This window comes from Lycium barbarum, chromosome 8, assembly GCF_019175385.1.
Source record: "Lycium barbarum isolate Lr01 chromosome 8, ASM1917538v2, whole genome shotgun sequence".
Classification (NCBI taxonomy): Eukaryota; Viridiplantae; Streptophyta; class Magnoliopsida; order Solanales; family Solanaceae; genus Lycium; species Lycium barbarum.
Genome location: NC_083344.1, coordinates 125,073,590 through 125,090,496, shown reverse-complemented (window position 1 = coordinate 125,090,496; position 16,907 = coordinate 125,073,590). Strand labels below are relative to the sequence as shown.

At 35.9% G+C, this 16,907-nt stretch overlaps 1 protein-coding gene and 1 long non-coding RNA gene across 3 annotated transcripts; one reads left to right on the top strand and one right to left on the bottom strand.

Moving 5' to 3' along the window:
• Positions 1-2,867: 2,867 nt before the first annotated feature.
• Positions 2,868-6,544, top strand: LOC132607163 (uncharacterized). Of its 2 annotated transcripts, XR_009570209.1 has the most exons (4): positions 2,868-3,680; positions 3,770-3,820; positions 4,587-4,668; positions 6,345-6,544. It is a non-coding gene; the product is annotated as an uncharacterized LOC132607163 (long non-coding RNA). The 2 variants fall into 2 exon arrangements; XR_009570208.1 differs by lacking the exon at positions 3,770-3,820.
• On the bottom strand, positions 4,992-16,001 carry LOC132607162 (DNA glycosylase/AP lyase ROS1-like). Its single transcript, XM_060321014.1, has 20 exons — positions 15,800-16,001; positions 14,727-15,323; positions 12,238-14,169; positions 11,768-12,166; positions 11,348-11,438; positions 10,097-11,207; positions 9,775-9,854; positions 9,602-9,686; positions 9,425-9,516; positions 9,285-9,353; positions 8,915-8,951; positions 8,746-8,828; positions 7,658-8,119; positions 7,469-7,505; positions 7,313-7,370; positions 6,918-7,057; positions 6,754-6,819; positions 6,539-6,653; positions 6,419-6,457; positions 4,992-5,342 (listed from the first exon to the last, which is right to left on the bottom strand). Exons 2-20 carry the CDS (start codon positions 15,142-15,144, stop codon positions 5,206-5,208), a joined length of 5,451 nt encoding a protein of 1,816 aa, XP_060176997.1. The 5' UTR covers positions 15,145-15,323; positions 15,800-16,001; the 3' UTR covers positions 4,992-5,205.
• Between the last annotated feature and the right edge of the window lie 906 nt (positions 16,002-16,907).

The following is a 16,907-nucleotide window of genomic DNA, read 5'->3' as shown; positions in this document are numbered from 1 at the left end:
ATAAATACAATGAATTTCAAATGGGTCACGAAAATGAGCTACGGAGGTGAGATCCCATTCTCCATCTAGTAACATTAGAAACTTCTATAAATTCTTAATCTCAAATTAATGCAAAATAATAATTGAATTCACAATTATTATTTACAAATATTTAATAAATTTCTTAAGACATACTCTCGCATTCCAATTTAAATGTCTTAGTTTGACTAGACACGATGTTTAAGAAATAAAGATAGACTTTTGAATCTTGTGGTCTTAATTAAAGATGTGTATAATTTACTAAACTGTCCTTTAAATCTTGTGGTTATAAGTTTGCCACGTAGGATGTTTGAATTGTCAACTTACTAAATTTAGAAAGAGGCTCTCGTTTTAGAACAAACCAAAAAAGAAAACAATACACTAAAATTGAGAAGGACGAAGTATATAAAATTCAAATAAACCCATTGAATATAAGTGAACCTATAAAGCTAAATGTGCCTCTGCTGCCCAAAACTCAATTTTTGCGTGGATTGTCCTTCAAACGCTCTGGTCTTTAAGTTTTGCCTTTCGCCTAAAAAAAGTGGCCGAAAATATTTCGAGGTTCAGGGTTTGAATCTCGGCTTTAATAACAAAATAAAAAATTTCGCAAGGGAATGTTTCACGAAAGTTAGGCCTTATAAGACATAACTTCTGTAGTTCTAGTTATGCCTAAGGCAAAAGTTATGCCAGACAAGGGGTAAAATAATGCCTTAAGGCATAACTTCTATATAAAAACTATGACTTAAGGCATAACTTGCCTTACATTTTTTTTTTTACTCTGCTGGAATTCTACATAAGTTAGGGCTTAAGGCCTAACTTTTGTCTGAATAGACATAATTTGCTACGAAATTCTGCCTTGCTATTTTTTTTTTAAAATACTCAGCTGGGTTCAAATCTAGAATCTCAGAGGTATTTTCAGCCACTTAATGAGCTGAAGAGCAAAAATTAAAGACCAACAATTTGAGAGACAAAAATTAAAGACCACCCCCGAGTATTGGACATTTGTGCGAATGAACCCCCAAAACTTCATCGTTGCTAGTAATGGGTGGGTAATTGGCGCGAATGCCCTTCAAATGCGCTGGTCTTTAAGTTTTGCCCCTATAATGCGTGGTCTTTAATATTTTCCCTTCTGAGCTAAAAGATAATAAGAAAAAGACGTTACTACCCCTACCCATAACATATAAAAACCTGAAAGTCTGTAACGAACCCCAAACATCCAATTAAACATATTCATCATTCCAACAACAAACCTTTCAATTGTTCCATCGTTCCAACATTTCATCGGAGAAATCTCCATTGATTTTGCTCCTACAACGTCGGAAAAGATAAATACATAATATATAGCGTTTCAATTGAACGTAATTCAACTCAATTTGATGCTTTATTAAGTTTAGATTTGTTAATATTTGAAAATAACAACAAATCATCTTCTATGAACTAAACAACTGATATTCAGTTGAGATTCAACATTACAAATCATAATTTTACTCAACAACATAGAATTGATCAAATTTATTGCTTTGTTCTGATTTTGATTAGTTTATACGTTCCATTTGATTAGTATACAATGCTCAATGACTCAGACTTGAAATTACAGTAACTTCAGTTGACAAAAAATAATCAGGCAAAGTTCTGAACAAGTATGCCGGAGGAGGCAGAAGTTCGCCTTGCAAAAGAACAAAGTATGCCGTTAGAGTCAAACTTTCATTTTCATAAGCAAAACATCAAGTATACAAGTGTTAAGAACTAGAAAAGTATGCTGGAGGAGGCAGAAGTTTACTTTACAAAAGAACAAAGTATGCTATTAGAGGCAACTTTCATTTTCATAAGCAAAATAAAAAAGTACACAAGTGTTAAGAATTAGACAAGTCTGCCGGAGGAGGCAGAAGTTCACTTTACAAAAGAACAAAGTATGCTGTTAGAGGCAAACTTTCATTTTCATAAGCAAAACATCAAGTATACAAGTGTTAAGAACTAGAAAAGTATGCCGAAGGAGGCAGAAGTTCACTTTACAAAAGCACAAAGTATGCTGTTAGAGGCAATTTTCATTTTCATAAGCAAAATAAAAAAGTACACAAGTGTTAAGAATTAGACAAGTATGCCGAAGGAGGCAGAAGTTTACTTTACAAAAGAACAAAGTATGCTGTTAGAGACAACTTTCATTTTCATAAGCAAAATAAAAAAGTACACAAGTGTTAAGAATTAGACAAGTATGCCGGAGGAGGCAGAAGTTCACTTTACAAAAGAATAAAGTATGCGTTAGAGGCAACTTTCATTTTCATAAGAAATAAAAGTACACAAGTGTTAAGAATTAGACAAGTCTGGAGGAGGCAAAGTTCACTTTACAAAGATAAAGTATGCTGTTAGAGGCAAACTTTCATTTCATAGCAAATCAAAGTACAAGTGTTAAGAATAGAAAGTATGCCGGAGGGCAGGCAGACGTTCACTTTACAAAAGACAAAGTATGCTGTTAGAGGCAACTTTCATTTCATAAGCAAAATCAGTATACAATGTTAAGACTAGAAAGTATGCAACAAATTCACTTACAAAGCACAAAGTATGCTGTTAAAACTTATTATAAGCAAATAAACATTATTACAAACATACAAAAACACATAAGATTGCAAAAACCAAATTAAAAAAATCATACCAAGCCCAATTAACTTAATTCATGAGTTATGCCGGAACAGCATAACTTTATGCCGAAACCGCATAACTTCAGTTTCAAAATCAAGACTCTGACCGGAATATGTTGCCTCAGACAAACACATTCTTCACAAAAACCAGATTATTAAACAAAAATAATAGCAACAACATAAAACAGCTGTTCACAGGCAAAACTTCAAAGATTCAACAAAGAGAAAACCAAAACGCATATCAAAATCAACTAAAACATATTACGACATTCATAATACGACATTCAAAAAACCAAAATATATACATGGGGAACGAAACTAAAGTTCAAAAAATCATACAGACACTGTAACAAAACACTATAATTTTAAATAAAAAAGGATCAATTAAATATAAACGACGAAGCCAAAGATATCAATTCAACAAACGACAATTTAACATAAAAACAAATATTGAAACGAGCAAAAGATCCAAATTCGTACCTAAATTTTAGAACAGATAAGACAGACACAAAACAGAGCAGGAACGAAGAAGCAAAAAAAAAAAGAAAAGAAAAGGGCAAATGACGAAATAGAAAGAGTTTTAATAGGGTAAGGGTAATTTCATCAAAAAACTTTCATTAAACAGGCGGCAAGGGCAAAAATTAAATAAGGCATAAATGAGGGGCAAAATATAAAGACCAGCCCAAAAGAAGGGCACTCCGCGCAAAAAAAAAGGTAATGGGTCGACTAATAAGGCCCAACAACTAATCGAGTCGGATACGGTTCGGAAATGTTGAATCAGTGCAATCCACACTCGCGAATGGCGCGTGTTGTCACGCACTGAAACCCGAAAATGGAGGGAACTCCAAAAAGGTATAAGGGGGGAAAAATTTGCCCATAAATAATTAAATGCATTAAACACACAGAGACTCTGCATCTGTCCATATATCATTCTTCTCTCTTTTCACACCACTACACTCTTCTTATTTCGAAGACACGGTTGAACATTAATGAAGGGACAGATGCAGTGAAGAAAGTTTCGAACAGGTAAAAGTAAAACTGTAAATCAAATACTTAGATCCTTCTAGAATTTCGAACTCGAACTAATAAGGTTCAAATTTTTGAATCCTCTATAGGAATATCTGATAGAATATCTTTAACTCGAGTAAGATGGCTTGAATAACAAGGTATATTTACATCGTAATTACGGAGTACAATTTTATGCTCTGTGTAATATTTTTTATAGTGATTAATGTTTAACGATTCTGCTTGATGATTAATGTGCAATTTGTTGTCAAATTGAAGTTGTAACTTGTAGCGTTCACGTATATGACGGCAATGAATGTGTCATTATTTATGATTGTGTGTATTACAATTGATAGTCATAAAATAGCAGTTTTATCGCCTATTTATGTGCTTATGATTTATATGTGAAGCTTTATCTAGGTGAATTGTTGATATTTATGGCGGACGTACACTTGCACATTACATATCAGTTATCTGATTTGTGTAATAGAAGATCCAGCCACTGGTTGAATCTATTTCTTTTCACTCAAACCATGTATATATATGTAAAATAAAATAAAAAATTAGAGTTAATGGTGTACCTGAACTATCACTTTATTCGTGAGTTTCACACCCCAACTATTAGTTGTGCCCTTTTCCTACCTGAACTATCACCATCTATGTATTAAAACGCACCGTGATAATTTAGGTAGGAAAATGTAACAACTTACAATTGAGGTGCGTTTTAATACATAGACGGTGATAGTTCAGGTAGAAAAAGGAGGGGACGGCTTATAGTTGGGGTGTGAAACTCGCGAAAAAGTGATAGTTCAGGTGTGTTATTGACCATTAGCTCAAAAAATGAAGAATAGTATTTGTGTGCAGAGTGCAGTAATCACTTTGAACCCACACATTGTATACCTTAAATCTACTTCTGTGATTGTGCAGGTTGAGAGTTGTCTATCATGCACTTGCAATAGCCATGTGGAATTGCAGAAATCGTATGTAGGGTTCTCTCAGGTTCACAAAGGTACAAGGTGAAAAGGCCTTTTTTTTGCTCAGCTTGGTTTTCATGAGATTTCAATAGGTTATGGCTAGAATTTTGCCATTCACATGTTTACCTTTGAGTATTATTCCATACCATGTAGCAATGAACATGAAATATAACAACTTTGTTCAGTTCAGGCGGTTACGTAGAATATGGTGCTGTAGCTAGCTGAAGAAAGATAATGGGCTTTTGCAAGTCTGTTATGCTGTCCAGTTAGATCTGATTTTCCTACTGGTGTCAGTTTAGTTTATTTTTTTTTTCCCTTGACTTGAAAGAAAAAGGAACTATAAAATTACAGAATCCAATTGAACTAAATGGGAACAAACTGATTGAATAGATCAATAAACTTTCTAACTAAAGAAACTCCATAACTTTTAGCTACAAAAAAAAAAAAAAAATATCATCTCATTTACAAGTTAACCAGATACCTATCTTCTTTTCACCATCTGGTTTAGAAGTGCATCATATTGAATGTTGTTAGCTTGTTTGGCTTTGGCCTGAGTACCTGGGTAGCTATATTCAGGTGGCTACTCCTTTGTCATCATTTGTTTTTCCTTTACCCTTATTTAATAACTTGCTGGCTGGAAAGTGAAATCTTGCCAGCAGCGGTCGAGGTGCTCGTGACTTCTGATCAAATCCCCGCACACAAACAAACCCTGGAAAGATACAATACTATTCATCAGAAAAGCAAAAAGGTTTTGCAGCAGAGGTCATCAAATTCTTCCTGTTAGCTTCCGAACTGATTATACTCTTTTGTCATAGCTAAATTTACCATTTGTCCAAAAGCTTGTGGAAGACAATCATGAAACTAGCTGACCTGATTCTTTCTAATGTCGGTTATCTTTTCCCCATTCTTTTGGAGCCAAATTGATTTTCATGGATTTTGTGCTGCTTCTTATATGAGACAAATTATTAAATTGATACATGGTATTAAGTGATATTAACAATTTTTTTATTAAAAAATATCCGCTTAATGACGAATAATTAACCTTTATATACATATGTAATTATTAAAACTGGTGCATTGTTTACTGCTATTGTATGCTTTTTGTACTTGCTTCAGAAACTTTGTAACATGTATATGTTCAAAATCAATGCCCTTTTCAAATAAATCTTACAGCTATGTGTGTGTACCTCATGTTCTTCATATATACCAAAAAAGGAGTTCTAGGAATGTTGTTGTCTAAAGGGAGTCTCCCTCTTTAAATTGAAAAGATACCGTTGAAAATAAGATTCTCTTGTTCATAGTGTGTAAAGAAGACATTTTTTGCATTAAAATCAATCATCACATAAATTAGACAAAGAACAGAACAACATACGTTGTCATCGAAGACTACCATGGTCCTAAGCTAAAAGTACAAGTAATGTTTATTTTAGCCCCTAGCCTGGGCGGCTCAAGGTTGTGAATGGTCGAAGGCAAACAGAAAATAAATAGGATTCTCAACAAATGTGAGCATATTGATCCTTGTTTCCTAAGTTTCAGGTTTGGTTCTGACGCTGAGTGGTTATATAATCCCAGTTTCCTAGGTCTTCTGATGCTTCTTTTCATTTTAAATTTTGACGTGTTAAATTTTAAACAGACTAAGACTGTGATCCACTTTATCTATGTGTTTAACAGCATGGCATCTAAACATACTAATTTAATACGTGATTTTCAGGGCTTTACTTTGTTGAAATGGATAAGAAGCTAGCTTTTCAATGCTAAAAACTGAAGGATTTTCCATTTACATACCTCTCCAGAAGCAGTGTTGGATGCTTTCTGTGGTTAGGCCTGATGAACATGAGAGATTTCAATGTTATTTTACTCCCAAATTTTCTAAATGAGGTTTAATCAGTTTAGCTGTTCTTTCACCTTTGAATATCGTGGCTACTGAGGTTCCAAAGTAGACAGTCCTCCGTGGGAGATTCCACAGACAATCCCTTGGGACATTGATTGGGTTAAGGCTGGAGTCATGGTCTGCGAACACCTGCAAATTATTTTTTATCAATTAAAACCACAATAATTGATGCAAAAGCTAGTCTTTGACATGTGAAACTGTAAATGAGCTAAAAGTTGGTTATATTCACCTCATTGACCTGAAAGTATGTACCATTGAGCGGAAAGCTTCCTCTCATAGCTGTTCGACATGGTATCTATTGACAAGAATAACGATTAACCAAACTGTGTGTATCTTTTTGGCAATTTACTCGTATGAAATGACAACTGTAATAGTTTCAATGGATTTTCTTACCAGAAGAGTTCCTCTTACTGTTTGAGAATGTGCTTCACGTATGCCGTTGCATGAGGAACACGTCTCATTTTGACATAGAATTCCAGATTCTTGAGAGTTGCACTGAGTTTCTGGAGGTTGCATAGAATCTGCTGTTTCACCTGATATGAATTTGATACAAACAGTAAAATCAGTCAGTGCTGAGATGGGGATACGGAAATTAACTGATATTACCTACAATCTAAACTAACCCGTGAGATTTATACCCCATATTTTACCAACGTGATAGCTATGTCAATAGTTCCTTAAGCATGACCTAGCTAATTCATCTATTTTCCACGTTACAAAAGATAATGGCAGGAAGCCTTCCAAGAAAAATTCTTCCATATATAGTATTACAGTTCTTGTGATCCTACCCGGTGTCCAAATAGCAAGAAGATAGGAAGAAGGATCATCTGGTTCTCTTTTGTCCAACTGCAAAATGAAAAATGTAATTATTTGGAAGATTAGTTTCTATATCTGCTTGGCTGCTGGCTATATGTTGGACATAAAACTAATGTGGTATCACTAACCCCTTCCAAAAGAGGATGAGAATCTGGAAGTTCATAGCTGTAGGAGGAAAAACCAATTGATAGTTAGAACAAAAAATTCTTTGAAACATTGGATTGCCTTGAAAGGAACAGTATATTTTGTCTGTTATCAGTGCTTTTTTGGCCGCCTAATTCTATTTTTATGATGTAAAATCAGGAATGTTTACTTACACTTGGTGTTCTGTTCTGAGCCGGCTAACATTCTTAAGTTTAGTAGTGGGAATTGATGCAGCTTCTGAAGTTAAGGCTACTAAGGCATTCGACATTTCTACCTGTTGAAGCTGCATATTTTTTTCCACATACTTCTTTACATTTTGAGTGAACTCTGCCATATTCAATTCAATTATAGGAATCTCACTAGGATCTTCAAAGTCCTCTATGTCAGTTTCTGGTGCTTGTATTTGTTCTTGCTCAGGTGTGGCAGGAACTTCAACAATGGGCTCTGGTGATGCTGGCACTTCAATAATAGGAGCTGAGTTGATCAATTTCTGATGCTCCACTGGTTGTTGATTCCCAGGAGGTAATGACAGAGGCAGGTGAGTGAAGTTTTCCCTTGGATTGTTGTTAGCGGCTTTGTTTTCTGTTGCACACACAATGCTTTTATCTTCCGGCGCGGGAAGGGCAAGCCTTGCACTGAATGAGGCATTTTTATTAGGTTCAGTTTATGAAATACAATGTATCCAAATGTTTAAACAGATAAAATAGCAATTCAAGTCTTTATAGTTTCAGTTAATGCCCTTGCAGTATGTATATCACCAATAAGCTGGTTAATTTAAGAATCTATCGTAGACATGAGTGCATCTAAACATTTTAGCATAAATTGCTTCGACACTGACTGAAGTTTTATTTTCCAGAATGCATCATGGTTATATTCTATATATTGGTGGGTTAGCTTGAAACAGGCAAGTGGTTCACTGCCACATAGCAGTTTTTTCATACCTAAAACAAAGTAGAACTATGCAGAGGCAGATCCAGGTTTTGAAGTTTATGTCTTCCTACAATGATCTCAAGTTAACGTAAAATAATAACTGGGTTTACAATCAACTATTTATAAGTATTTTTTGGTTTTCTTACTACAAATACAGGGTATGAACAAAAGTCACTGGGTTCCCATGAACCCCTACCTTAAGGACTAGATCCGCCTTTGGACTATTATCCTTTGGGTTTGAGTAGAGTAGTTTATGTACTGGAAACAAGATAGTTGCACAAACAAGACAGAAGTATTATAGCTGCAGAAAGTACAAAAGTAATAAGCTAACCTTGCAAATGCACTCGCAAAGTGTCTGCATTCTCCTCTCAGTGGACATGCATTGCAATTGGGTTTGCCTTTTGTACAGAAGACCTAAATGAGTTGCAAGAGTAGCTTTAGCCTTTTGATTGCAGATATCTACTAGTTTTAGGAGATATCATCTAATAGCATTGACATACCTTTCCAAAGGTGATCATATGGTAATGTAGCTCATATCTGTAATTAAGATCTTACATTAATGATCCATTACTGATTGGAAGAAAAAGAAGATAGTTTCTAAGATAGTTTCTAAACTATCTTAGTATAACTATACTTGCATTCCACATAACTCCCTCTGACCAAATTCTAAATCAACTATGCTACTATTTTCTTCACTTTAAAGTAGACAATACTTTTATCATTTGATACTACCAAAAGTTTGTCATTTGATATTACCAAAAGATTGTCATTGGACTACCTACATTTAGTTACAACTCAAAGCTTGACATCGGTGAGTGGTCAAAACTTATATATATATATATATATAGTTGCTTAATAGGTGCTACTTACAATGTTTTTTGATCAAGCTTGCAGAGACGTGGCCATAGGTACTGTTGAATTGACTCCAGTATTGGATACCTGTAGAAATACCACAGAATTAGCTTTGCACTATGTATCAATTAGAGATCTTTAGTGTCAGGAATACTCACAGTTCCAGAAGATGCAACTGTAGTGACTCAGGCAACGGCTGCAGGGGCACCCACCCTAGTCTAACAGCTATACGTCCTACATTCACGTCAACCTTATGACAGATACACAGAAATTAGTGTGATTGAATGGCTATTTCTCATATATTTAACTCTTCCAAAATTGGTTCAAGGTCTTACAGGGAAAGCAAGGTGGTGAAGTGTTAAAAGTCTCACACACTCCACACTCTTCAGACCCAAGCCCCTTATGCTCAATAGATACTCTCTGAAACCATACATTTGAAATTTGTCATAGTTTATAGATGACTAGAATCTTACACAAGGGAGATTATTTGGAATAATTTCTGGCTTACTTTGCTTTGTCTGGTGGAACATCTCTCAGCCATTCAAGATCAATGCTTCCATGTTCACTAACAATCCGGTCAAGAAAAGCCTGCAATAGGAAGTTCATTTTTTTTCATAGAGCAATCTCGGAGATTTCATAGAAAGTAAATACTGTGGATGTATATGTTCTATAGTATGCAAAGGAAGGTTGTGTAAAATAGACCCAACGTGGTTCGGCCCTTATGCGGACCCACACATAGCAGGAGCTTAGTCCAATGGACTGTCTTGCGTATGTTCTCTTGTCCTCAGATATTGCAAAAAGGTTATGCAATGGAATACTCAGGTGTGTACCTTGATTCTCTCTGCCAGCTTGTTGTTCATTCCTCGTTCTCTAATTGTGTGGGCTAACTCATTGACACTTGCACACCTCACTGCTTCATAGTCCAGTGAATCCATTGTGTTTGTTGTCCTTTCTCTTTTCTTGCCGTTGGCCTGGGCCTGTAACCGTAAGCTGTCCCAATCGATTTTCTCTCTCTCCTTCCCAAGTCGTCCATTTTTCGCTTTCGAAGGATTGCCATTTACACTGTCTATTTTGCTACAAACATGATTATTGTCATTTTTCAAGTTCGACTCCACAACTCTTTGCTCTGACTTACATGAATCAAAAACTATGCTGGCCCTTTCTGTGACATCTACAATGGTTTCTGAAGAGGATGGCACTTCTGGAACTTGCTGGACATTGCAATTGCTATCTTCAGTTTGAAATTGTAGTTCAACATTGACTTCTGCATCATTAACTGTCTCTATGTCCAACTTATTTTGAGGGTTCGTTGCGTACAGTGCTGGATGTGCCGATTCTACTGACAATCCACTTTGTTTTAGGGCACTAAGTTCCTTGCCAAGGAATGGAAAGTTTTCACCTTCTTGAAAATGTTCAGTGCACCCGGTTCCTTGTGCTCCTGAAGTTCCTGCCATCTGTAATAGCTTCAAAAAAGAAGTGGAGCTGCAAAAGTTGCTTGAATCAGCTCTTTCTGAAGCTTGAATAACTGCAGAGTTCTCAGAAGAAACTACAGAACTCGGAGAAGAAGGCAAATCATTCAATTCTTTTTGATCTCCGAAACCCATAACTGTTGATTCCTGATACAGATCTGAGCCTTCTCCAGAAGAATCTGATTGCAGAATTACAGAACATTCTGCCGACTTTATGCATTGTGTGCTATTTTCACTTGATTCAGAACCATTGACAGCTGCCTTTTCTTCATTTGAATCTGTATTATAGACTCCTGAAGAATCCTGACAGTGGGTTGACTGATTTGGTTGATCTTCATACCATCTGATTGAAACATTGGGATCTGTTGGACACTCTTCGGGTTCTTCAATAATAATACCTGTGTTTCCTTCATGCTTCTGAGTACTGTCTGTCTTCAGAGGAAAGTGAGCAGCGAGTGACATGAATGCAGAGCTGTAAAGAGGACAAACTTAAGTAAGTTTAGGGACAAAAGGTGGACTAAGTAATATGTTTGCATTCCATCTTTGAATGTTTAGGAATTTGCTGGAAGACGGAAAAAAATTCAAACGTAGAAGTATATAGTCTCAGCTAACCTAGAAAGGTGATCTGAAACATTCTGTGTAAGAAATACCCCAACCACGGAGTCCACAACAGATCCCTTCCAAGGTGAGAAGCGCCTGTCTCCTGACTCACCCAGAAAAAGAAAAAGATAAAATAATATTTATGGTTATTACAATAGAGTAAAACAGGCATGTTTTAAACTCCTATAGTATTCCTACACAAAAAAAATAGTAAGGATACGTGGAATCTTGGTGTGCAAGATCAACATTTAGTTGATGCCTCACTTTTCAATAGTTTCTATTACCAAATGCTGAGTCACGGATAGAAGGTATTAACATAGCCATCTTATTTTATTTAAAATAGCAATATTTTCTTCTAGCTATGTTACTAGTGAAGGAATCTAGCTGGCAGTTGGACTTAGCCTAGTAAGGTTGAAGACTTTGCACAATTACCTTGGACAAGACGCATTCGTGCAATAAATGAGTCTGCTCTACTATTAAACACCCTACGTTCTTCCTCCCACCATTTTGCCTTGTCTTCATCAGTTCCATCAATGCCTTCACTGTTGATATCTTGCAGCAAAAGTTTCCATACCCTATCAGTCTCTTCATCAACATCAACTTTCGGCCGCGGTTTTCGTTTTCTAACCAACGAACCTCCAAAAGGGACAATACTTCCATCTCTTTGATAAAGAACAAGGGCATTCTCCCCTTGAAACTTGGTGTTGTAGGTGATGATTCCATATTGACCTTGATTCTGGCTGCTTTCTCTATTTAAATCAAGATGCTGCAAGCGTTCTGCGATTTCCTCGATTGGAGACATGCCTCTCCATGTTAAAGCTGGCAGAGAACCTGCATTCAATGTTGTTAGCAAGTAAGAGTTATGATATAACTGATAGTTTAAAGTTTATGCCTTTAAGTACCCCTTGCTTTTTTTGTGAACTTTTGATGAGTATACATATTGGAAGCTGCCGAGTTGACAAGGATGCTTGTCTTTGACTTCTTTTTTTTCTTCGTTACTTCTCCAGTTTCCACAATTGGAGCTCCCATGCATGCATTGGATGGATGTGAATTTTTATATATTTCTCCAAATCCATGTTTTGTTGCTTCGTTGGATGTAGAAGTTGGAAATTGACTGTAAATTTCATGCAGAGATGCTAAGTCATGTACTTGAGTTGCACCGTTTGATCTCCACTGCCTTAACCTCTCTGCTTCCACAAATGCTGGCATAGCATTGGAATTCCACATTCTGTTATTGGCTATATTGGTTGCAGAATTGTTGCTAGGGGAACCACTGATATTGCACTGAGATGAAGGCATGTAGGTAGTTTCACCAGTAAAAGCCTTAATGTAAGATGTTGAGCTGTGACCCTTTCCTGCTCTCATTTGCGGGTAAATAGAGGGAAAATGCATCCCTACATTACTATAAATGCCAAGTTCATTTGCTGGAAGGATTGCTTGATAGGCTTGCATAGAATTGAAATACGCTCCTCTGGCATTTATTCTGTAGCATTGTGCTTCATCAGTTATACATGTGTGCTGCCTTTTCAAGCCTTTCCCATGTGGCAAGGATGCAGTGCTGCTGTAGTTGGAACAACTCGGGCTCTGCGGTGTCATTTGTAGAATGTTTGCCTGTTTATCATGAGTTAAATCTGAACAAATGATTCTACTATTTCCTCTTGTGCTTTCATTTTGATTAACAAACATGACTTTGTCATGATTCAAGCCAACCTTGTCTGGAGTTGGAGGAACAGGGTATTGCAATGTAGGCTGTGATATGTAATTTCTCACATTCTGGTTCAGGGAGCAGGTGATGTCATAAGTTATGCCCACTTCTGTCTCTTGACTTGTGGCATCTTTACCTTGTCCAAGCCGTGCAGACTCTGCAGATTGTTCATTTGACCCGGAATTGTTCGCAGGCAAATCCAAAGTTGAGGTCCTGTATGATGAGTTCCCTTCACTTGCTTGGCTTTGGAATTCAAAATTCAACGATTTCCTGCAGGATTTTTTAGGAAGAGAAACTTCTGTCGGGTCAATTGTTCCACTGCTTCCCTCTTCAGCAGGTTTTTCTGTGCTCTTGTTAACTTGATTTCTTCTGACATACTTCCTTTTTGCTTTTGGGGTTTCTTTGGAACTATGAGGCTTTCCGTCGTGACAAATTGTATTGTTTACCTCTTCTGTGGAAGTGGCTGCAGGTCTGCCAATTGTTACACTGCTTCCCTCTTCAGACGGTTTTTCCGCGCTCTTGTGAACTTGATTTCTTCTGACATACTTCCTTTTTGCAGGTGCGGTTTTTTCGGAACTAGGAGGCTTTTCCTCGTGACAAATTGTATTGTTAACCTCTTCTGCAGAAGTGGCTGTAGGTCCGCCAGCCTTGTTTTTTCGGACGTACTTCCTCTTTTCTGTTTTTGTCTCTGAACCAGGCTGCTTTTCGGTTCTTGGTTTAGGAGTCCTTTTAGGCTTGCCTTCTTTAATCACTTTGGGCCTGTGCTTTCTTCTTCTTGGTTTTTGCTCTGGTGTATTGTTCACCAGTTCAGTATCCTCTTTGCCAGTCTTGTCAGGCTTTTGATACTCCTGTAATTCTGATTGATCCAAGATCAGCTCTGACTGCTCTTTATTCTGTTGGAGTTCATTTGCTTCAGCTCTCTTTATTGTATCCTCATTTGACTGTATACCTCTTGCAACTGTTGTATCATTAATGTCATCTGAGGCATTAGATTCTTGCCCTTTACTCTTCATCACATCTGGTGTTACTGGTTCGAACTGGGACGGGATGTTGCTGCTCAAGGCTGCATCCGTCATTACTGGTGGTGAATTCAAGTTGAAAGGGAAGCTGGAAAAAATAGAGCTTTCATCTGCATGATGAATCCTCGTGTCATATTAGTTTATCAAGGAAATAATCTCAAAATTGAAGCAACAAATTTCTTAAGATTTTGACATGTCTGCTAAACCATGACACTGTTTGACACTTAGCCGAATTGTTTTCACGGAAATGAAACCGAAACACAATATGTTCAGCATTTACTACACATCAAATATGTAATTACTTGTAGATAATAATCGGATAATTTGACTTGGAATGACACTCTAACAGAAGAGCACTCGATCAGAGAAACCACAGTATCAAAGATCTTATATGTAACCTTTTGTTCCATTCTGATTTTGTTCTAGGATACATTACAACTCAATGAAAGCTAATTTGCATATGCTGTGCAATCAAATTGATCCTCCAAATTGCTAGTATGTAAGTTTCAAAATACGGTAGAATGTATACTAAACTTGTTATATTTCATTCTCAAACATTTTACAGGTCTTTACAATGCACTAAGAACAGGTAAAAAAGACTCTTTGACATATACATGGAATGCATATCGTTGTAATCTGAAGATCAACAAGCACTTCATTTGCCTACCTGCATTCTGAGAATTGATTAGCGGTTTGAAAGAACTCTTCACACTATAAGTTGTTTCATCTGCTAGCGTGGTGCCACCAGCATGTGCCATTGCCAATAAATCTCCAAAAGACATATTGCCCCACATGTCTACATTATCACTAGATAAGTTATTGTCCATCTTTATACCACCTCCATACATATTAGACTTCATTCCTACTGCTGCTGCCATGGTGGTGAAGCACTGATCTATTGTTACTGAACTTGTTGAACCATGGTATGTTGCAGCATTTTGAGCTTCTTGCTTTCTTTGCAAATCTGACCAATCAACATTAACTTGCTGGTTTTCCTGCCTGTTACTGCAAATTGTTGCCGATTTCGCAAAACCTGGGTTCCCCGGAGTTGCTGGAATCCATGAATTGCCTTGGCCTGTATCCATTCTGCAGCTCTGGAAACTGGCAAAAATCCAATCTTTACTCCCTTTTTGTTTTCGTCAATTTGGCATCATGAATTTCTTATGAGAAAACTCAACCATGTCCAGCATAGCATAGAAAAAGAGGCAGGACTTCAAGAAGGTTATTAATTCTACAGTACCAATTTTGTTTTTAGGAAATTATCCTGCAAAAAAAAAAAAAAAAAAAAAAAACAACAACAACAACAACAACAATCTAAGATGATATGACCCAGATTAAAAAAGAAAAACACAAAATTGCAGGAACAAGAGAAACAGAATATCATAAACTCTACAAAACCAGAATTTATAAGAATTTGCATTCAAATTTGTGAATTTACATCAACTGATTCATCTTTAGCACAGATCTCCAAAGACGATTAAAATTAGTTCTGCCATGGAGTTAGTGCGTTGACGAAGACCAAACCAGAATGTAGATTCGACAACAAAACAAGAAATCTTAGTTTTTGTCAAATTCAAGAAATGAGCAGCAAAATCAAGTCTTGATCAGTGAAAATTACAGCAAACCGACAGAACATCTACAAACGACCTCCAGAATCCCATTTTCTAAATTAGGAAAAAAAGAAAAAAATGCAGATATAACATGTAATTGATTATAGCAAGCTCAGTGAATTTTACTCACCTGAAAAATGGATCTTTGAAGGAGATCTATGGAGTTAGAGAGATTCCATTAAAGGGTGTGAGAGAAAGTAGGGAAGAAGCTAAACTGAAACTCACAAGGCATCATTATTCATGGACTGAAACAAAAAAAGCTCATTGAACCGATAACTTTTATTATCGGTAAACTGTAAATAATTAAACATAGTAATTTATTTTTAGTGTTAATAAATAACCCACTGTGCAGTAACATTTGTAGGTAGGGGTTTAAAGTGAAACGATGTATCTTCAGTTTAACGACAAACACGCCTTATTTGGCTAACTAAGGCTTGACCACGTGCAGGGTGTAGGAGAGAGGTTCTTTTGTGCATGTTTTTATGCTGGTCATCGTATTGTTACAGGTAGCCGTTAGAGGAGTGACAGTTATAACTGTCATTTAGGATTTGAAACTTATGAGTTTTCGTAATTATCTTTTTTTTTTTTAATAATGAGCTCAAATTAATATTTTTTTCATTCATTTTGCCTGTTTAATATATTAAAAATTAATATCTATTTTTTACTTATTCAGGTTAATAATCAAAAGATAATTTATCATTTTATACCTATTTTATTCTTATTATTAAATATTATAATTTCAATTTCTTTCCTAGCATACGATAATTAGGAGTGATATAGTAAAATTATCATTTTATGTATTGCTTCTTAAGGGGTGTGCTAAATCGAACATGGACAAGTAAAAATGGACGGATGAGTATATAATATTATCTTTGTCCCAATTTTTTTCCCTGGTAATCATCTATGTCCTAATTTATGTGATACTTTTCATTTTTTGGGAGTAAATTTACTAAATTTTGAAGCTAAATTGAATTAGATTAACTCAATATTTTAAAATTAGAATTTTATATTTGAAAACTATATGAAAAGTACTATAGAATTCTCAATACATATCCCAAGTCTAGTAAAAAACTACTGAATTTACGTGAACTCATATATTACACGCGAGATCCGCCTATTGTTATACGAATATATTTTGGCATGTATATATGTTACAAGTTAAATTGTTATAGGGTTAATAGTTAAGGGACTGAGAGTTATAACTGTAGTTGTATAAATATTTGGTCAAATTGACAACT

Bases quoted from the DNA above. Each gene is read 5' to 3' on its own strand.
- LOC132607162 (XM_060321014.1), bottom strand. From the start codon at position 15,144: ATGGATACAGGCCAAGGCAATTCATGGATTCCAGCAACTCCGGGGAAC. The intron at 8,952-9,284 runs GTAAGTAGCACC...TCTTAATTACAG, and splicing joins AAGCTTGATCAAAAAACATT to ATATGAGCTACATTACCATA. The intron at 7,506-7,657 runs GTAAGTAAACAT...TTCCTCCTACAG, and splicing joins CTCAGAACAGAACACCAAGT to CTATGAACTTCCAGATTCTC.